Genomic DNA, 22,696 nt, shown 5'->3' with positions numbered 1-22,696 from the left:
TCATTTAGCCAAGCATCTTTTTGTAACTATTTTCTTTCATTTACTAGATCTCTCTCTTATAACTGGAGAACATGTCTCTTTGTTAATGAATAAATTGGCATTTTGGTGGAACAGTAAAAGAGGGCATTTAGAAGAGACTGTGAACATGCTCCTGAATGCCAGCTGCAACACATGTGACTTTGAACAAGCCTTGTCATCTCCATACTCCATGGTGTCTTTATCTGAAGAAAAAAAAAAAGGGACTTGGACTTTGCCAGCTCTTTCAGTTCTGAATTTTTGTTACTTTATAATTCTATCCATCAGTGAACTGATAATATTTAGTTTCTGGAGTGCAGATTTGAATGACCACAACTTGGACTAGAAATGCCCATGTAAGTATAGCTACTCCAAAGGTCCTTTACACCACTCCCACCCTTGCATTCTGTCAGAAGACACATCACTCTGTAATAGTGAGGCTCAAGGAAAAATAGAGGTTGAGTACCAGCATGGCAGCAAGAAACCTGATGCATAGTGAGAAATTTCCATTAGCAACAGAAGAGAAAGGTTATACAGAGTTTCAGTTCATCAGCCCTACCAACAAAACCCTCGCCAACAAGAAAGGGTGATAAATTTCCCAAGGCACTTTACAGTTTGTAAAGCAGTCACCATCCCCATAAGATAGGCAGACCAGGTTATTATTTTCATTACATGTTTAGGTTTTTTACAAACATAGGTTCATGTTTCAAACATCAAAAATAAAAAAAGGCATATGGCAAAAATTTTCCACCCCGCCCTAGCACCCTATCTGCCCCATTCTCATTAGTTTTTATGTCATTTCAGAGATTTTTACAGAGATTTTACACATATACATTTTTCTCTCCTCTTCTTCATTACATTCTGTTCTGACCTTGTTTTAGTTTATCAGGGAGTTGTTTCTACTATCTGTACATAAAAATCATCCTTTTTGTGTTTTATAGAACTCTGTATTTTACCAATTTCCTAATGATGGACATGTTTAGTTGTTGCCAATCTTTCATGAATACAAATCATGCTTTAATAATTTAAAGAGTTGTATATAAGTCATCTCACACATTTGTGCGTGAGTACATATGTAAATTCCTCAGAGTGATAACTTGATAGATACTTTAGGATTAGCTTCATTGACCCATCTTACAGATGAAGAAAAGTGGTAAGAATGTATGACTGTAAACCAAGGACTGGAAACAGTTTGCCTGCTCACAGGTATGCTTTTCCCGAGCGGGAGCTGGCTGGGTGTGATTAACACTAGGTCAGAGAGGTTCTGTATTGTAAGCCGAAATAGGCTGCTGTGACCTGGGCAAGGAGAACAACTCAACAGCTCACTGAAGCGCAAAATGTAAGAATGAGGCTCAGTTGCAGTGTGCTGGGAAGTCGCAGTGGCAGATGTGAGCCGAATGCCACAATGTCTGAGCAGGCACTTTGTGAGCCAGAAGCCCAGGATGCGGACACCAGCTTGGTAGGAGGCTGCAGAAATAGCAAGTGCACACACATCCCAAGGTGTCCTTTGAGCCAGGTGGCCAGAAGGTGGCTCCCGGCGCCAGCCAGGTTCCTGCCACCCACACTTGAACTCACTGGGTCTCAGAATCGCCACTTAGGTGTCACTGAGAATAGGATAGTTTTGCTAAAGTGGAGCAGCTTACCTTGCATATTTTAAATAATTAAATATATATATATTTATAGACTTATTTATATATTCATATATAATGCATTATTGTATTTTGCTTTCCAAATAATATACTTATATGTACTTGATTTATATAAAATATGTATTTTTGTATCTGCATATTTTTATATGATATGTATTATATAACATAATGTGAAGTACATTTTAAAATAAATATTTATAAATAATAGAATGTTTTTTCATATGCTTTGTATTTTAGAGCAGTTTAAGGTTCACAGCAAAATTTAATGTAAAGCAGTGAGTTGCCATATCCCCCCTGCCTCACACATGCACAGTCTGCACCACTACCAGCATCCCCCACCGGAGCGGTGCAGGTGTTACAACTGAGGAGCCTACCTTGACATGTTATCACCCAAAGTCCATAGTTCACATTAGGGTTCATTCTTGGTGGTGTACATTCTATGTATATTTTTTATTCTTGTTCTTAGTGTTACATTACCTTGTCCAATTCTCTAATAACCCTATGAGGTAGATGCTATTATTATCCCCTTTTAGAAGAGAAGAAACTGAGGCATAGTAAGGTTAAGTGACTTGCCCAAGGTCACATAGCTCGAGAGTGTCAGAACTGAATTTGAACCTGTGCAGTCTGGCTCAGTGTGTCCTCTTAAGTACTCTTGCTCTACTGCCTCTAACTCAATTCCTCAGTGCCCCAGGGTTCTCCTTCCTCTTCCCAACACTCCTCTAGGTGAGAGAAAGGGGTTCTCTCTGTTTTTACTTTGCCTGACTTCCTCAAAGCCTCATTGCCTGTTAAGGAATCTTTGAACAACTTCTGTTGTTCTCGGCAGCAGGAGCCCCAGGTGCTAAGGGCAGGGGCTGATGGTTAGCTGTGGTCCCCCCACATCTGTTGTGGGGAACGGAAGGACAAAAGGGGAATGGGAAGGTGAGGCTAGGAATAATGGTGAGGAACAGTGACACTAGACTTGGGAAAAAAAGAGATCTAAGATTAAAGGAAGCAGTGATGATAAGCAGAAGGAGAAATATGGGGCCAGGTCCTTGGAAGCTCAATAATAGACAGCATAGGACTTGGTTCTGGTCTCAGCAACAACCGAGCTTTTCACTCATTCATTTAGTTGCTATTCATAACATCCTGTCATTTGGAGGGAAAAGCCTGATAACTGGAAGATCTTCGGTTTGTTGAGCAGGGTGATGAAGGAGGGTGATGGTATACATTTTTAGAAGAGCTTGAACACAGATAAATTATTCTGAAAAAGGAAAGGTGAGAGTTTGGGAAGCCCAGAAGAAAGATCTAGAACTGCACTATCCAGTATGGTAGCCCCTCACCACATGTGGCTGTAGAGCACCTCAAATGTGGCCAGTCCTAATTGAGATGTTCTGTAAATATAAAATTCACATTAGATTTCAATGACTTAGAAAAAAAAAGAATGCAGACTATCTCAGTAACAATTGTTTATATTAATCATATGTAGAGACAATAATACTGTGGGTATATAAGGTAAAATAAAATATATTAAAATTAATTGTACACTCTTTACCTTTTTTATTGTGGCCACTAGAAATTTTTTCATAATATGTGGTTCACATTCTATTTTCACTGGATTCTGATGATCCAGAAGGAAGGGACAAGAACCATGCAGACCCAGGCCAGTGAGGGAAGGCTCACGTGACAGGGAAGCCCTGTGGCTGGTGGCTGAGCAGGAAGATGTGGGAAAATTTGACCCATGAGGATTTTTTGGAGGATAATGGGTGTTACATGCAATGTCATCTCTCACCTCAGTCTTCCCTATGAAATTTTCAGTAAAATCTATTTTTTTGGTAAAGCAAATGGAAAAGAATTTCCTTCCAGAAGCTCCTGTCATCCCTCGAGGTGATGGGAAGCTCTGAGTCCTAGAAAAACCATGTTTGAATTTCACTGGTCTATATTTTGGGCCTAAACAAAACTGGCTAACTAGAGCAGTACAAATCCCCTACTTCTGCGAGTCAACATAAGCTCTTGCATTCCCAGACTATCCAGATCATTTTTAAGACAAAGTTGTTTTCTTCTTCCCCCACATTGTTTCTTTCCCTGTTTACTTTTTGCTAACATAACTGAACTGAGAGAGTGGATTGTCATGGGAGGCACTGAATCAATGTGTGATTTCTGGCTCATTAAATTCAAACTCAAGTCATCACCAGCATTGCTACCTAATAGTTGCTTAATGGATTTTGTTCTTCAGGTGTTGTGGAACCAAATTGCCAGGGAGCTGACCTTTCTGGGTGCAGCTGTTTTTAATCATCTAGTGTAGCCCTTGCATATCAGATTTGAGGCATAACTGAAAAAAAAAAAAGTTTCAGGACTATGGCCAGCATACTCCACACTGCTTTCTTGACCTGTGAATGAAAAGAAGCTTGGAAACAAGAATTTAAAGTTTCATAGTTAGGATTGTGGCTGACATTCAGGTACAAATTTGGGGAAGAGATATGCTCAAGGAAGCTCAGAAAACTTGAGGGAATAGAGAGAAGCAAGTTAACTGACTTTCTAATGAGTCAATAATTTGCAACAGTAGCAGTAAGTTTGAGGTGATCTGGCCTCAAAAGAAAGTCTATGTTTTAATGAATTAGTGTGCATTTCATCCTGAACCTGATATTTTTGCTTCCATCTTTGATTGCAGTATAAGTAATGAGCCTCTGAAAACTACCATAGCTGAACTGGTTTTAGAAATTTACTGTCTTTAACACTTTGTTTTGTGTGTGCATGGCTCTCTATAATAACAAATGTGGGAAAATGGTTCAGATTGATAGAAACTGGTGATTTAATGCCCTTGAACTGAGTGTAATGTAACAGCAGAGATAATGAATATAGTGGAGGGTGAGGGAAGGGAGTTGTGTAGGGGCATGAAAAAAAGGGGTTATAACAGAAAAAAAAATGCCAAGTTTGTGAAACCCTCCATAGATATGGATTATGTAGATATGTTTGATTTTATAGCAGGGGCATTTCACAAAAATTCAGAAAGACTTTAAATCGGCTTTCATTTCCAGAGAATGCCCCTTGAGTTGCCTGTAAAATGTGCAAAGATTTCCCTTCTGAGTTTTCCATTATTGCCTTAATCTTATTTTCTGTATTTGACTGGAATCAGGAATGATAAATGACTGCTTTGATTGGTAAAGTGTTGGATGAAGAGCCAGACAGTAGGGAGGTCTGCAGACATTCAGAGTGGTCTTTCTAATCAAAGGCTGGGTTGTGATCAGAGCTTTGAGGCTGGCATGACTGAATTAATCCAAGTAGATGAATTCATTTTCCTGCCTGGCTTGTAGTAGCCACAATAATACAGATTTCAAGGTGGATCAAAGTAATGATCCTGATTTTGTAGTAACCACACAGGAATGTGTTCATCCAAATGGGCTCTGTCCTCATGTTTACTCTGCAAGGATAAAAGATCATGTTACAGGCATGGCCACTGGCCAAAACAATTTTTACAGCCCTCTTTTGGAATTGACTTCAGAGCTTGAACCGGGATCTTTTTAATAATCTTGGCTGCCACACAGCTGCATCTTTTTGGATAGATTTGATATTTGGAGAACATCAAGCAGCATATGCAGCCCAATTTTGTAAATAAGGAGAAAGATGAATCTGGATGATATCCTTTGAGGTAAAAAAATCAAATATAACTAAATATGACTGTAGAATACTGAAAACAATTTGCTGGCAGACTCAAAACCCTTAAATGAACTTTGAAATCCACTCCAACATAGAAGTGGCCAAAGAGTTTTGAGCAAAGGCAGTACCCTTGAAACATGAAAGTATAGAGTCTGCCAAGGTGACTATTCTAAAAGGGATTACACCAATTTAGATGTTTGTTTAAAAAAATCAATCACTTTATGGGCTCAGTGAAATGTAAAAGGAAGAACATGAGCAGTGAGCTCCAGATGAATCTGCCTCTAACCCTTTCAGCTCAGAGGGACCTTGAACAAGTTATTTAAGCTGTTTAAGCTTCTGCTTCAAAATTAGCAATTGGAGGTTGTAGCTCCCCCTGGGACTGTTATGAGGGTGAGAACTGTAGTATGTAAAGCACCATGTATAGTGGCCACACATGGAATAGAGGTTGTGATTATTATTTGATGGATTTATTTATACCCAGATTATATAAATAAAATTATTTATTTCATCCATACATCAAAATGGATGAAAAGTAGTTTAAATGCTGGTTTTCCATCCTCACATAGCCTGATTTGGGAAAGGGAAATATTAGTAAACGTACCATGGACTCAAGTTATTTATGTTAACATCATTTGTTGTATGTATTTATTTATCTTGCTTTTTAAAGGCTATGTATTGATTTGTTAAATGCCAATCATGGTGTGCACAGAAAATGCACTAACAAATGCTAAGTAGCACTTACAATGTATCAGGCACTGTTGTGTTTATATAAACTCTATTATCCTGTAACCCTGTGATGTAGATACTAGTCGTAGCCCCATTTTAGAAATGATCAAATTGAGCATTGGCTGTGATTAAGTTATCCAAAGTCGAAGAACAAGTAAGTGATGCAACAAGGATGCAAATTCAGGCTCTCTGGCACCCACACCTGTCCCCTTACCCACTACAATACCTCATGAAGTACAGTGGATGGTGGTATAATCTTTTAGAGATAGATTTGATATTTGAAGACTATCAAGCACCACTCATAACCAACTCTTATAAGTAAGGTGGGGGATAATCCTTTGAGATCAAAAATAAATACTACTGAATATTAGAATAAAGTATTGAGAACAATTTTCTGGTAACTTTAAATCCCATAAATTAACTTTGAAAACTCTTCTAATAAAGGGGGAGGGCAAAGAATTTTGAGCAAAGGCAGGAGCCTTGGAGCATGTAAGTATATAGTGTACCACGGCTCATTGAGAAGGACCATACGCCCCCCACCTGGGTTAGGTGTGCGTTAGCATACAATCCAGCTGCATGTGTGGGTGAGAGTTTAGTCCAGCTGGAAGCCCACCGTCTCTAAGAGATACGGCAACTGTCAATGAGGGGCCATCCAGACAGCTGTTGGTATTCTCAATCCAGAAAATGGGGTATCCAGGGTGATGAGGTAGCCAACATTGGAGCAGTCTGTGCACAGGGGGAAAAAAATCAAATCACTGGATGGAAGATCAGGGGTCAAATCTTAATCTTTGAGTGAAGGACAAAGCTAGGTCTAAAATTAGGACCAGATAAAGACTGGGAACAGGCTGATCCTGTATTTGACACACTGGGGCAGTAGGAGGTCAAGTGGCTTCTGCCCTTGGGAGAGGAGAGATGTAGAGTCTGAGCCCCAGCCAGGTAGGAAGGTAGGCTTTTATGCCCATTATGCTTACTATGTAGATTTCCTAAGTCAGTTCCCTGAATCCCACGTAGACTCTGGAGAGGCAGCACAGTGGACCTGGAAGACAGAAGAGAGCCTACTGTAATATGTCCCATTAGTGTGCCACCTTCACGATTTTTGCTTCAGTTGTACTATTTATTGTTTTACATTTGTCTGTAAAAGGACTATTTATTTTTCATCTACCAACAAGAGTAGCATGCCTTTGGTATCAGTTAGAGTCCCAGCTGGAGAAAGATGGGGCATTCCAATTAGGTAATATGCAGAGGCAGAGAATTAAATAGAGGAACTATTTGCAAATATGTATGTCTTTGTAGGACCTGACCACCCATGAACCTGCAGGGAAGAGGAGGAGCTACCATGTGAAACCATGTGGAGTGGGCCGCCTGACAGGGGTTGTGCCTGTCAGACTAGGGACATTGCCAACCCAAGATGACCTTGTAGGGAGGGACCTGGGAGTATAAATAACCCAGCCTTAGTCCCCTCCCTCTCTCTGATGTCCCACCAGAACTCCCCATTAACCAAACCCAAACAGAAGCCAGAGGAGCAGGGAGCTAGTAATGCAACCCAAATACACCAACCAAATACACCAAATACAACCAACGCAGGTCACAGAGTAGGGTGGAGAAGGTGCAAAGTGGATCTGGAGGGGAAACTGAAGATGTCTGGTCCATGTGTCTTCATCAAAGTGGAACAAGGTCAAGGACATAGCCCTGAGTTCCAACCATAGAGACCTCAGTCTGGCTGACATCTAGATGTTCAGCATCACTGCTGGAGTTCAGGTACTCAACTCACTGTGAAACCATTACCAGTACCCTCTGTTAAGCCAGGCTTCACAATTCCAGGCACAAAGATATCAGGGCAAACAATATTTTGCTGAGGGAAGGTATTCTGTGTGAGGAGACTTTTTCTGATCATGTGAGCCTATTTAAATTGAAAATAATTTTAGGAAAGAGAAATGTGTGTTCTGTATCCCTCCTAACTCCCAGGATCATTAAATTTAATTTCCAAATGAATCAAATATTAAGCATTAATGAACTCTAGTCTCTTTTTGTTTCTGCCTTGTATATGTTACTCTTATAAATAGATGCACTGCGTTTAGAAAGCTGATGATCTGAGTGATGTGGTGATAACATTTGGGTTCCCTAGTAGATGTTTAACAATTGATCTAATTCATGGAAGAAAAATATTTTCATAGGGTAGGGAAGACAAGTCAGAATACCTGAGTATTCTTGTTCTGTCATCCTTTTTTTTTATGATAACCATTAATTTCCCAATGTATGTAGATATATGTGTGTATGCACATGTGTGCATGGACTGCAGTCAGGGCAGAATACTGTTTGGCAACCACAACCGGTTGTTGCTATGGAAATTAAAACATTGCCACATCTCAGGGTCATGCGTGGCTCCTCCAGTAGCATGGTGGGAGATGTCATGTTGACTGGAACTGTCTGTGTGCAGGTGGATTAGGATAGGCTGCAGTCTCAGAAAATAGGACTTTCCTTCCAAGCCCAGCAGGAGAAGCCAAGCATCACTCGTTAAGTCCACAGGAGCTCACTGTACTTCTTGAATATATACAGAAGTATAAAAACATATATAAATGGAATCATATTGTTAATTCTAGTCTTTTTTCAGGGGACTGAATGGCTAGTCTTCTTCCTTTCCCATTCTCACCTCACCCCCTACCTTTATGTGCTTTCTTTACACTAATTACTAACCCCTCAATCAATACCTTCTGTGCTAACAACCTGGTATGATTTCTTTTGTTATTTTTCACATTGCATTTTGTCTTCATCTGGCCCTTCTTCTAAAGCTACTTCAAAGTGTTAAAAGGGGCAGTCTATTGGAAACTTTTATCAATGACTACTTAAGGACAGATCAACCAAAATAACTTGCCCCTTCTATTAATAACAAACCGACAGGAGCCTCAGCCAACATTATGAGATAACTGGATTCAATTGCTCGATCATGAAATGTTCTATTGCTTAGTGGTGCAGTGCAGTGGAGTTCCTTCCCTTTGTTCACGATTTCCAGCCCAGCTGTGGAACATTCCAGAACTAGGGGTGCGAAACTCCTGCAGATGCCCACTATCAACATAATCCTCTCTCCAGAGTCACTTTCTGTGCCTTTACCCTGTTTTATTTTCTCTGTAAGCCTGTTCACTATTGAAGTGATCTTGTCTGTTTTTTGGTGTAATCATCATCTGTTCCCTTCACTCCCCACTCCATGCACTAGAATGGGGGCTCCATGAGAACAAGGAGCCTGTCTGACTTGGTCTCTGCTCTGCCCCCATGCCTAGAACATTGCATGGAGGCTGGCTCATAATAGCCATTCATCAAGTATGAACTTCCTCTGGGGAAGACAAAGTTCACCAAAGAAAAGTGACAGGTGAGAAATTTGCTGAGAATCGGGAAGGCGGTTAGGGCCAGTGATAGGGTCGGTAAAACACAGGGTACAGGTGAATTGTGGCAATGGCACTGAAGGAGCACTGTGGCCCCACGCTGGTTTGCAGGGGATACAACTCAAGAGCCCAGAGCCTAGAGCTCAAGTGGGGGTCAGACACCAGCTCTGCCAATTCCATTGCTTACCAGCTGTGGGACCTAGGGCAGTCACCTCACCCACTGGGCCTCCATTTTTCCATTTTAGAAGAGCTGATAATTCTCTGAAGAGAGTAGAAGAGTTCTCTGTCCATCAGCTAGTGTGAGTCATGTAGAAAAAGCCCAGTACTGCCTGGTATTTTGTTAGCTAAGATTCGTACTATGCAGTAGAGGAGATTCATTGAACAGTTTGAGAAACAGAGTCATGGGATTCAGACATATATTTTGGAAAGATCATCAGGCCAGCAGTGGGGAGGATGGACTGGAGAAAGTTGAGAAATTAGTCAAGGAACAATTGTGTAGGTGATTTGGACCCAGATGAGACAGTGGCAGTGAATATGTGAGAGTTTTTAAGATAAAGGACTCAGTTATCAGTTTAGGGAAGGAGGTGAGAGGAAGAGTCAGAAATGACTCCTGGATTTGATGCTGGGTGACCATTCAGCCCTACAGGAACTAAAAGAGGGGGTCCAGGTTTGGGAGCTGGGCCGGGGAGTGAGGGTGAGGAGGCATGGCTTGTTCAGCTCTGGCAGGTGGAGCTGTGTGCTGTGGGAATCCCAGGTGGTGCCCCACAGCAGGGAAATCCCAGGGAAAGATCCACATCTTCCTGGGATCGCAACATGATGCCATGTACTTAATAAATCTTAGCACTTAATATTGAGTATTTAGAATCTGTCTTTTTAAGCAACTACTGTAAGGAAACTCTTCCTCCACTTTTGAGTTTTTTCCTTTAGATTTCTGTAAGTAAAATTACCAGGGCAGAGTTATGTTACCTTTTGAAGATTTTAAATTCATCTTGCCAAATTGCTTTTCAAAAAAAGTTGCACCAATACATTTTTCCAACAATAACCTAGGATTCTTTAGAAACAAACTCAGTATTTTTAAATAAATAGTAACCCCAAAGTTGCCAGGGTATGGGGAATAATCCTCTCAAGTGTTACCGAAGGACCTGACCGCCAGTAGTAGCTCCATTGGTAGAAGTTATTAGTTCCTTTGTTCTAGGGAAATCCCTCAAATCAATGTCTGTTAGTAGTTAACATGCTGCCAATACCATGACCCAAACTATGTACTTGAAGCCACAAGAGTGAATGAAATGTAAACACTCCATGCAGGAATACTCCCCTGAGGCTAGGGGTAGGGGTCTGGGAAGAATGCACTCAGTGAACAGAAAGCTCCACTGTGCCACACAACATCATTTGAACAGTATTTTCCCCAAAAAAATAGGTTTCTTGTACTACCATGATTTAGTGTATGTACATGCATGGGAATCCTATTTCCTTTAAATCAGTGTAACTCTGGGGAGGGGAAATCCTGGGGCAAAATACCTTTGACACCGAAATCAGTCAAAGGGAGAAATAAAGTTTAAAACTCATTTATTGCTTACAAGCAGTCATCCCGTGTCTCCTCTCTCCTGCTGTAGTGGAAGTGAGCGAATCCTCTCCACAACCTCTCCAGTCCAGATAAGCCCTCACTCACCCACGTAATTACCCATTGATATGGAGATGGCTACTGCTCCCCACCCCTTGGAAACACCTGTTGATATGGAGCACTAAAGCCAGGCTAGAGATTCTGGAAATATTGTCATTTTACCCACAATCAGTAAGTGCTCTATGAGAGGGCACCATTTGCTGGTCAAATGCAATTTTAACCCAGAACAAACTAAAATTTCTTTTATGTGTATTAATAGATTTTCACCAGGAAAGTGAAAATGGAAAAGCTTTTGGATGATTATTGTAGTTCTTACGCTGACCACACACTGCTGCCATACTGTAGGTGATAGTCCTGGAAAAGTATCCAGTATGTTCAGTACACCTCCCAGTGAAGACATGCTTTCTGTTCATCAGACATAGATTTGTACATTAATTGTAGTTTTTAATCTGTCTTTTCCAGAGAGTCCCTATAAAGATATGGGGAGACTGTTCTTGTCCATGTATTGTATTGGACCGAGTATCTGTTTTTTATTTTCTATCATCCACTGGAGGCCACTTAACCACGGGACCCTAGCACCAATGCTTGCCTCTTCTGTTCAGAGATTTTACCATTCGTCAGACTGAATTGGAGACTCATACTTGTTTTTGGAAAACTTCTATATACCTAGTCCACAGTTACTGTTCTCAGGAGTGAATGAGGGAAAGCCACAACTTTTCAAGTAGGGAAGCAATAATGATTGATCATCTGTAGTAATCATAATTGTTTTCTTCTACTGTATGTCAGTCAAGGGAGAATCCATCAAAGAATGGGCGGTGGGGGGTTGCAGTGGAGGCGGGCTGATACTTCTGCTTGAGTGAGGACTTGGTGGCCCATAAATGCTCTCCTTCACTACTGAGATTGCCACAGCACATGAAGGAAATTGCTGCTGTTGTGAGGAATTGAGTAGAATATAATGCATTCCAATATTACGGTCAACAGATGTCTCTGGTCCTCCTGAAACTTCTGTTAAAAGAGTTTACATCCCTTCCATTTTATCTCTCTGTAACATGGGCTCTTCAAAGCAACACTATAAAAATAAGTTTACACATATTGTTGAACCCATTCACCACCAGTGTCTTAAAAACACAGGGATTTGTCTGTTTTTGTGGTTCTTTACATTCTTTGTATTTCCATACCCTGGTCACAAAATTACGCTATAAGGCTATTCTGTGATGAGAAGAATTGAGAAGTTGAAACCAAATCTATCCTTTTAACTACAAGTTTCTCTGGAAATAGGTAAAGAAACCTACCCATATTTTTTTAAAATTAGCAATATTATCCATTCGGGCTATAATGGCAATTCACGCAGTCATAGAATTTTACATCCAGGGTGTATGGGGGAAGTGAGTTAGTCAGTGTTTCTAAAAGTGTGTTTGTTGGAACACTGGCCTCTAGGAGAAAAAGTGTTGCCTAGTCAAACAAGTTTGGGAAACCCTGCATCTTGTCTTTTCTTCCTCTTGCATATCACAATGACAAGTCACTCTAAGTCAGCATTTCCCAAACTTATTTGACCATGGGGTCTTTTTTCCCCTGTGCAATAGCCGAGCTCTAACATCCTGCTGTAGGAAATGAGTCCAGTCCCATAGTGGAGGTCCAGAAGGTTAAGCCATTTGTCAGAGCTAAGAGCCAGGAACGAGAGATGAGACTACTGGTGGTGGACAGCCTTCCTCAGAATGGCCATATGTTGGTATTGACAGCAATGGCTTCAAAACATTCCGAGATTTTTTTTTCCTTGAAATTTTTTTAAAGAACATCTCCTTGAAGTATCTAGGATCCTAGTTTAATAGAGAGAGATTTATCCCTGAGCAGATGGAAAATGTGTCAATTGGCCCATTCAATTTAGTAGTACTCTTTGTTCATATGCATCAGAAATGGAACCTGAATAGTAAGCCTGGTGGAGAACAACATGCTCAGGAAGCTCCCAGTCTGAGGGGTGGAGAAAGCAGAAAGCCAGTAAGCAATAACAAGTAGATATGTTAATTACAAATTACAATCCGTGCTACAAAGAAAATGAACTATGTGCTGTCAAGATTGTGCTTAAATTTGCAATCATTTTTTAACTGACCCAGATTCAGAGGGATCAATAGCAACTGTTTTTATGGTTATCTTGATTCTCAGCCCATGACTACAGTCTGAACCACGTAACAGTCCCTCCCCTTCCTGTTTTTGCAGCCGGGTGGAGCAAAATGAGAGCGCAGTGAGCCGGCCCAGCCTCTCGCCCAACCTCTCCCCCAGCCGTCCCGACGCCCACCATGAACCACTTGGAGGCGTCCGTGGAGGTGGAGGTGACCGACGAGGCGGCAGGCGGGGAGGTGAACGAGTCGGTGGAGGCTGACCTGGAGCACCCCGAGGTGGAGGAGGAACAGCAGCACCACTATGAGGGCCGGCCCCTGCGCGGCCGCGCCGTCGAGGACCTCCGCGCCCAGCCTGGGCCGCAGGAGGAGGAGGAGCGCGGGGAGTGCCTGGCGCGTTCGGCCAGCACGGAGAGTGGCTTCCACAACCACACCGACACAGCCGAGGGCGACGTGATCGCCGCGGCCCGCGACGGCTACGACGCGGAGCGCGCGCAGGACCCGGAGGACGAGAGCGCGTATGCCGTGCAGTACCGGCCCGAGGCCGAGGAGTACACGGAGCAGGCGGAGGCCGAGCACGCCGAGGCCACGCACCGCCCTGCGCTGCCCAACCACCTGCACTTCCACTCGCTGGAGCACGAGGAGGCCATGAACGCGGCTTACTCAGGCTACGTCTACACGCACCGGCTCTTCCACCGCGGTGAGGACGAGCCCTACGCCGAGCCGTACGCTGACTACGGGGGCCTCCAGGAGCACGTGTACGAGGAGATTGGGGACGCGCCCGAGCTGGATGTGCGCGACGGCCTGCGGCTGTACGAGCAGGAGCGCGACGAGGCCGCCGCCTACCGCCAGGAGGCCCTGGGCGCGCGGCTGCACCACTACGATGAGCGCTCCGACGGCGAGTCCGACAGCCCCGAGAAAGAGGCAGAATTCGCGCCCTACCCGCGCATGGACAGCTACGAGCAGGAGGAGGACATCGACCAGATCGTGGCCGAGGTCAAGCAGAGCATGAGCTCGCAGAGCCTCGACAAGGTGGCCGAGGACATGCCCGAGGCTGAGCAGGACCTGGAGCGTGCCCCTACTCCGGGCGGGGGCCACCCCGACAGCCCCGGGCTGCAGGCGCCAGCGGGGCAGCAAAGGGCTGCAGGCCCCGCGGGAGGCGAGGTGGTGCAGCGGTACAGCAAGGAGAAGAGGGATGCCATCTCTCTGGCCATCAAGGACATCAAGGAGGCCATCGAGGAGGTGAAAACCAGGACCATCCGTTCGCCTTACACCCCCGACGAGCCCAAAGAACCCATCTGGGTCATGCGCCAGGACATTAGCCCCACCAGGGACTGTGACGACCAGAGGCCGGTGGATGGGGATGTGAGTATGTGCGGGTTCGGGCGGGCTCTGCTCCACGTGCAGCCGGAGCAGGACGTGTGCTGTGTGGCCTTGTTTGTAATTGGAAAATGACTTGATGAGATAAATGGACTGTGGAGAGGCTTATAACGTGTCCACCGTAAGCCTCGGAAACAGCTGGCGCTGAAATGCACATGAGTGGAATGCAGGTGGGAGGGAGTAAGAGTGCTGAATGCGTCTATCAGAGCCTTACAGGGATTGCTGTAAACCGGGAGTTCCCAAACTGCTCCTAAAGAGTTGTTCAGAAATCGATCGCTGGGTGCACCACCCTCCACCCTCTGGTTTCGCACTTAGAAGGTCTGGTGTGGGGCCTGAGAACTTATATTTCTAATGTCAAATAAAAAACAAGTCCAGGACTGAGTAAGGAGAGACTTTATTGGGAAGGATTCTGGCAAAGGAGAGAGAGTTACTTTAATAAGGAGAAGAGGGACAATTGCAATAGGAGAACCTCTCTCTAGAATATCTGCCAGTGTCTCTAGGGTTAGGCAACAAAGGGGGTTCTTTTATAGGGGCATAAACAAGGCTAGAAAGACCAGGTGTGAGAATGCAGGATGAAAGCATGACTTGAATGCATTGCAGATGAGAGGCTGTTTTTACCTGAGAGCAGCCTGTTCTCCAGAGGGGCAGCTGAGGAGGGGTGGCCAAACTTCAGGGACCTAGAGGAAGGAGTTTAACCAAAGGTGGTTAACAAATATTTTGTTCTAATTAATCAGAAGTTTAGCTAATCACTTGTCAGGCAAAGAACGGAAATTTGGAGGGTCTGTGTCTGGCCTTATCAGAGGTAAACAAGAGGGCACTTCTGAGTCTTACCTATATAGAGAGGGGGTGTCCTAGCAGTAAGCTGTTTCAGGAATACAGAAGCACAGAGGTGTGGTTTCCATAAACTTTGCTGTTTTCCGGAATCACAGGGCTCAGGTGAAGTTCAGCACTGCTGCCAGCAAGATACCAGGTGGTGCTGGCGCTACAGGTCCCAGGACCACAGTTTGAGAACCACTGCCTTAAAGCAATCCCTTAAGGTTTGGGGTGGACAGTGGCATCTCTGGAGGAATCAACGAAGTCTTTCCAAGCTATTTCCTGCCAGGGGTTTCTGAGGTTATTTCACCCATGCTCACAGTGGCTTTCAAGTACATGCTTAATTTTCATTTCTGGTGGTACCAGGGCATCCTTCTCGCTTCATAAAAGACACATTTTATTTTAAATGGAATTGTGCTTCCTTGTGAAGGACTACAGAAAGCTGTTGCTGCCCCTGTTGACATTTTATTTTCCATTTTTGAAATACCCAAGAAATTTGATAATATGGCAAGTGTGGGTGTCACAATCTATTCAAACCAAATGAAGAAGACTAACCCCCCACTTCCTGGCCCTAAAGAGTCTCCTTCTCCTCCAGCTCTCGCTTTTCCATTCTCATGAATAATTCTGAAGCACTTTCATTTAAAATGGGAGCTTGGAGTAAAAGAAGGGTCAAGAAGTTAAATTCAGTTTCATTTAATTTTGCATTCTGTGGTTGTGCCAGGCTATTTCTCATTAAATCTTTTGGACTGAGAAACCGTTATTTAAAGCTATTCATTTTACTTATATGTAACATCTGTGTAGGTCAGAGGTATCATTCACCTCCTCTTTTAGTAACAGACAACATATGCTGTTAGCTGATTAAATCGCTGGTACCTTTAAGGAAAGGTTGGAAACCAGTAGGGAAAGCATCGGCATCCTCCTCAGCTAGGGGGCAGTATTGGGCTATTTAGTCCCCGAAGCTCTGTGTCCGTATTCCAGGCTTCACATCATGCCGTTAAAAACAGGTGCACTCCTGTGTAGAAGTCTCTGTGTCCTCCAGCTGTCACCAGGTTCCTCCCAGCTAGGAGGAAGGGAGTGCAGCAAACGTTTTGCAGATGTAGTGGAAATGGAGCAAGTAGTCAAAGCAGGGAGCTGGCAAGAGGCCAGGATCTGCATCCTTTTAGAAACTTGGGAAGCCATCAGAGAAGTGGCAGAGGCATTAGGTCCAAATGCTAGCCGCCTCCTTCGGCATTCTTACATACACCAGTTCCTCGAAATGACCAACTTGACCACGTTGTCCCTGCAGCCTCACAGCCACAGCACAGCCTCCACTAGGGTCAGGCAGGGGTTAGCTTTTATTCATTTGAATTAGGAACACAGCTTAGTCCTCTTGTATGATGTTTCATCCAAAAAATAGAATTAATTATAGGATATTTGATGATGCTTTAGAAACCCATAGAGTCATAAATTCACCCGGATGCTAGGAAGTTGGTGAGTAGGACTTACTGGGTGATGAATAGTTAATACAAAACAAAACCAAAAACCTCCGCTTTAAAATAGTGCACCATTTTTAAGCCTTATCATTGGTTGTATTTCCTCTGGCATTTCATGCCATATTTATAGGGAAGACCTGCATTTCTTTGATGGTATTATGGAGGAAAAATATAAATATATACAGTTTGTTGATGTCTACGTCAGCACAAAAAATATTTACTGAATGCTTATTCCATGTCCACTGTTGTAGAAAATGGAAAAGCACTGTTAAAAGGGTGGTCTGAAGTCTGTCTGGAAGGTACTTATTAAAAATATGAATGACTGCCTTTCTTTTCCAGTTGAGAATACCTAAGATAGGACCCCAGGATCTGTTTTTGTTGTGTTTTGCTTTGTTTTATAAATTTTCCCCACAATTCAAATCACAGTTCTTAAGATTTGAATTTTCACAATTCAAAGAGTAAGAATCACTGATTTAAAGGGGAAAAAAATACCATGTAGGCAGCCTCTCCATGTAATATCTGTGGCCTTGAGACAACTAAATCTTGCATTAGCCACAGGCGTGGTTTTAACAACACTGGCTGCCTACTTATGGTCAGACTGGAAAAGGGCAGAGATCTGGCCCTGAAATTCTTATTACAAATCAGTGCAGTCTCAAAATGGCATGATTGGAAAGTATGGTGAAGCAAAGAGAAGGAAATAAAAATCACCTGTATTACTACTTGCCAGGGATAACTGCTGATAACTAAATCTGCTTTTAACCCTACCTTTAATTACCTCAGAGCTTCAGTATTTTTCTCTTCACTTGGAGCAAACTTACATTTGTCTGCTTGGTGAGTTGTACAGAGTGAGAAGGTAGGAGTCTCATTGGCAAGAACTGGTTGAACACATACTAGATGCTCAGCGTGGAGTGAAAATAACTTTTCTGAACACTTAAAAAATACTTATAAGTGTTTTGCTTCTAGTAAAGGCCTTTTCTTTTCCAGATATGTTTGAAAACAACCTTCCATCCCCCTTCTTGAAAAATATTATTAATGAGTGACCAGTTCTGAAAAGTCCCACAGCCTACGGATCTCTCTGAGGTGAAAGAATCTTTCAGAGTAGAGAGCAGGGCTGTGGTGGAAGCAGAGCAGGCTTCTTCCCCTGAAGCCTCATGTTAAGATGCATTGTCACCAGACTGCAGAGCCTCTATTGGCAGGAGGCCCAGGGGACTGAGTTGAGCAGGGCTCCCTGCCGACCCTTTGGACATGTGGTGTGACAGGGCACCAGCCTTTGTTGTTTTAAGCCTGGGGGTTAGGGGTGGTTTGTTAGCACAGCATAGCCTGATCGATTCTAACTAATACACTGATGAGGTTTCTGGTTTCCTTACTCTGTCAAATGTCTGTGAGGAATTGTGCCGTGACCCCCACGAAAGACAGGAATTTGAGGCACCAGGTATCTCAGATGGCAGGAATATAGCTGAACAAGAAGAGGATTGTCTGAAAGTCTGTAACAGGAGATAGTACTTTCCAGATCCCTTCTCCAGCCCATGATACCAGGCTAGCACTCCTCCCCCTGTCCCCACAGAAAATGGGAGGTTTCTGGAAGGAAAGGGAGACCCAGAGAAGCACTGGAATGGGGCATACTAGCCATAGCCGAAAATGGGAACGAGGTGCCTTATAGAACCTCAGGACTACTCAGCAGTGAGACTCTGAGAATGCCTTAGAATTCTTGGCTGTGAGGCCAAGAACCCACTGCCCACAGCCCCCAGCAGGAGATCAGAGTATTCCTGAGAAGATAATGAGATACTCAGGTTTGGGGTTTCCCAGCCTAACACCTGGAGCCCCCCTTGATCACCCCATAGTGAAGTTCACTGCAACTCATAGGTCTTCCGACGGGCCTTTTGGAGACCTGCCATTAAATATGAGTGGACATCCAAGGGTCACTGGACGTTTGAAGAACATCTCTAACACAAAGACACACCCAAAAAGGAAATGGAAAACGGATTTTGGAGAAATAAAGGCAGTGCTCAGAGCAGGATATAACAGTAAGACACTTATCAGTATTCTCAAAACAGTAGGAGAAAATAAGCAAGTGATTAAATTAGGATGCCATTTTAAAAAAGAACATTCCAAAAAAAGTTTCTTCCTTAACTACAAAATGTGACAGCAGAAATTTGAAATTTTAATTTTGAAAATCCTTCAGTACGAAAGTTAGAAGACAAAGTTGAGGAAATCTTAAGAAAGTACAACAATTAAAGGCAAAAGGATGGAAAGTAGAAAGCACATAGAATAAAATGAAGAAATTATGAAAGACTCTTAGAATCAAAGAACATAAGCATTTCCTGATGAAAAGATTCCACTGGGATCTGGGACAGTGAAATAAAAAAAAAGACCCACAGAAATTTCAGAACAAAAGGGAGAATGAGGAGATCCTACAGGCTTTTGGAGAGAGAAAAAACAGAAATGTTCAGGAATCACAGTGATGTTGGACTTCTCTGGAAACTGGAGACCTACACCCAGTTTGCTTTCCAGTAAGTGTGAAAGTGGAATAAAGATGTTTGCAGATATACTGGGTTCCAGAAAATTTACCTCCTGTGTACCCTTTCTCAAGAAGCTACTCCCCCAAATTGGAGCAGAGATCCAGGGAACAGGGATCATAGATGGAAGAGAGACAAGGGACTCCCCAGGGCCATGAGGAAGGGAGTCCCAGATGACGGCTGTGTGGAAGGCCAAGGCCGCTGCCACTCCGGTGTGGACAGGAGCCTGAGGGGCCCCTGGCAGGAGGTTTCCAGAAAGGGTGGAAATGAGAGATTTCCCGATGTGTGTCCTGAGAAGAATCTTCCATTGTTTTAGGAGAGTTTGGCATAAATTATTGATTAGTACACAGAAAAGTAAGCAAATGGAAAAGCAACTCAGTTATTTACCTCACTAAAAACAGTTGTTATACAGGCAAGAAATGTAATAACGTAATGTGTGTGTCTCGGCATAGTCTTCAGAATACAAGCACCACATATTGATTAAGCAAACATTGTAATATTGAGAGGGTAAGGGAAGGTGTGGTATAAAAAAGGTAAAGCCTGGTCTTTTATAGTAGGAGCCGAGAAATAGTGTCTAAGATTGAAAAAGCAAGGCAAGGCAGTGTAAGCAGACTATTTATGAATGTAGAAGTAAATACCAGAAGAAAAGCTGAAAGATTTGGGAGTAGGACCACGTGGTGGGGAGGAGTAGGGGAGGGCCTGGTTTTTGCCACAAGCCCTAGAGTGCTGTTTGACTTTAAAAACAATATTCATGGCGGGATTTTTGCCTTACATTAAAACTATAAAAAAGTTGGAATCATTACTCAGGGATTGCTCATGAGACAAGGGGCCATCTCATTGTTGCTGTTTTCTTGAAAAAGCTGTTTTTTCTTGAAAAACCATCTATAGAAAATGCCTGCTCTTTTAACTGTGTATGGTAAGATAAATGTTCTAAGCTTTTCATTTTCATTTCGTGAGTGTTTGTGTATGGATTCAGCACACACACTTCCGTTTGCCTTACATCACACACACAGGAGTAAAAATGTAAAAAGTAGGTCAAGCAGAGGCTGTGCTACTTAAGGTGAAGAACCGTAATTGGTAAGTGGATTTACACCTTGACAATGAAACCTGAAGAGTTCAGGACCTGTGGGCTTGATACTGGCCTCATAATTTGGAAACCACTGACCGCATGTGGGAAGGAGAGCAGCCAGAATGCTAAAAACAGCAGTGGGAATGATGCTTGCCGAGGTCAGGCGTGGGAGCACTGATTGCACCTCAGGTTTGCATACTTACTTAGGATAATGGTTTTTACTGTAAAGATGAAATGTTTCCAAGATGCCATGCTTAACCAGAGCACACTTACTCCCCAGTCTGCCCCTTAGAATCAGCAGTAGATTGTCATCTCTCTGCCAATGTGTGTGAGGCTCTAAGTGATGCTCTTAGCTGTCAATAGCCAAAAAAAAAAAAAAAAAAGAGCCATTTTTCTATCAACTGTGAGGACCAGATAGGACTGGGGTAATTTTTTTTAAAGATTTAGTGATCTTACTGTTACATCGTCAAAATGAAAAGGCTTAACCCTTGAAATCCCTTTCGGACAGCAAATAATTCGTTTTAATCATGAGAAAAAGAAAAGGAGGAGGGAGAATGTGTGCTTTTGCTCTGTCCACCTGGATTTGAAGTAGCACCTCTGATTATTTAATTCACCTTTAGAGCCTCATGTGTCAGGCAGGCCCTGTTTACAGGACCATTGCCATGTTGGACTCCCCGGAGCAAACTTGTGTGATAATCTGCCTGGTGGAGGGCAAGGTCTCCAATTACTTTGTGCCCTGTGGAATGAAAGTGAAATGATGGGAAAGAATGATTTTTTTTTAACTCCTAGGCTCTAAGTTTTTCTCTTTATCTGACCCCACTCCCAAGAAGAATCTTTCTCCACTTTTTAATGGATTGTCTCACTATGTTAAACTAGCCAAGAAATATAGGGAATGCAGTAGGAAAAGAAATGGATGATTTAGCCAGAGACAGTTTTGTTATCACTTTCCAGCTAGAAATGCAGCACGCAAGGCCACAGTTTGGGCATCTGACATGCTCCCTTAGTAAGTCAGGGCTCAAGAAACTTCCCAGGAGTCTTTAGAAAAATTGGCAGCTTCCCCAGCTGTGTACTTCTCATATTTTCTGATAATGGACTGGGGCTGTATAGGGAAGGAAGGGAGGGTGCAGGGAAGGTGTAGGTATATCATAGATAATTGAATCCCATATGTAACCCAGTTAAATCCTGGGCCCATGCAGTCCTGCAGAATTAGAAAAAGTGACTCATCTGTAAACATGATCATCTTCAAAATGAGAAATACTCCCATTACAAGTGAAACTAGCAACCTGTTTTTAATGCAAAATACAGTTTCTCAGTCCACTTTTTGACACACAATTTTCATTAGCCACTGTCTTGAGAGCAGCCACAAAACAGATTTTTTTTTATTTCAACAAAGGCCACCCGACGCCCCTGGAGAGTCTCACTGGCAGATTTCTTCTCCTGCTGTTACCTGTATTGAGACAACAGGTACTCAACTGCCTCCTTGGACTGCCTAACTGTCCTGTGTAGTTGGGCAGATCCTGCTAGCGAGACACCACAAACTAATGAAGGCTGGTAACAGATGGAAGATTTGGAGCTGGGCTAGGCATTTTGGACTCAGTTTCCTAGATAGAACAGCTGAAGATAGTTGGGTTATGTGACCCATGCCGTTAGCTTGCCGGTTATTGTCTTTGACACGTTTCACAGAACTTATAGAAGGCAAATCAGCCTGAGCATCTAACTCCTTTTGTCTCAGGCAGAGACAAAGAGGTTCTCCCAAGAATCTTAATCTTAATTTCTTAGTGTAAAAGTCAGGCATGACTAGGCAGACCCCACGGGACTGAGACCATATGGCTCCCGTGGCCATATGAAATGTTTCTAAGATGCCATGCTTAACCAGAGCACACTTACTGCCCAGTCTGCCCAAATTGCAGGGCCTCCTCCCCCCTCCCATGGCCTGGGCTCCCCTGCTCGTTGGCTTTTCACTTCCCAGTTCCAGATCTACCCCTGTTTATCCAAGCTTGCAACGCTTCTTACCATACTGGCTCTCACCTCTGTCCAGCCCACATTCCCATTCAGTGCCTCAGGGCCCCACTCTTCAAACAGATAGACTCCAGGATTCCAAACTTCCCGATTAGGGTCTCTGGAGGTTGGGCCTTGGCATCAAGCCAGATTAGTAGCCACCACCTTAAACTGTGGACTACAGTTTGACACTTAACCCTTTACTGTCTTATCTTCCACTTGTCTCCCATGCTCAGCCTGTTGCCTCTCTGATTGACCATCAGTCTGTTGAAGGCATAGTGTCTTTGTCTTATCCTCCTCTTGTATCTCAGGC

The 22,696-nt window shown here is 43.2% G+C and overlaps 1 protein-coding gene across 5 annotated transcripts in view; it reads left to right on the top strand.

Annotated features, from left to right (window-relative positions):
* APBA1 (amyloid beta precursor protein binding family A member 1) overlaps positions 1–22,696 on the top strand; it is a 190,692-nt gene that overhangs the window by 116,755 nt on the left and 51,241 nt on the right. For all 5 annotated transcript variants that reach the window (XM_073228633.1, XM_073228629.1, XM_073228630.1 and 2 more), the window contains one exon: positions 13,236–14,500. In XM_073228633.1, the coding sequence (XP_073084734.1) occupies positions 13,316–14,500 (1,185 nt within the window). In that variant the 5' untranslated portion in view covers positions 13,236–13,315. The remainder of the gene's footprint in view (positions 1–13,235; positions 14,501–22,696) is intronic.

Source organism: Manis javanica, chromosome 2, assembly GCF_040802235.1.
Source record: "Manis javanica isolate MJ-LG chromosome 2, MJ_LKY, whole genome shotgun sequence".
Lineage (NCBI taxonomy): Eukaryota > Metazoa > Chordata > Mammalia > Pholidota > Manidae > Manis > Manis javanica.
Note: the sequence above shows the minus strand (reverse complement) of the source record. Positions and strands in the feature narration are given on the sequence as shown.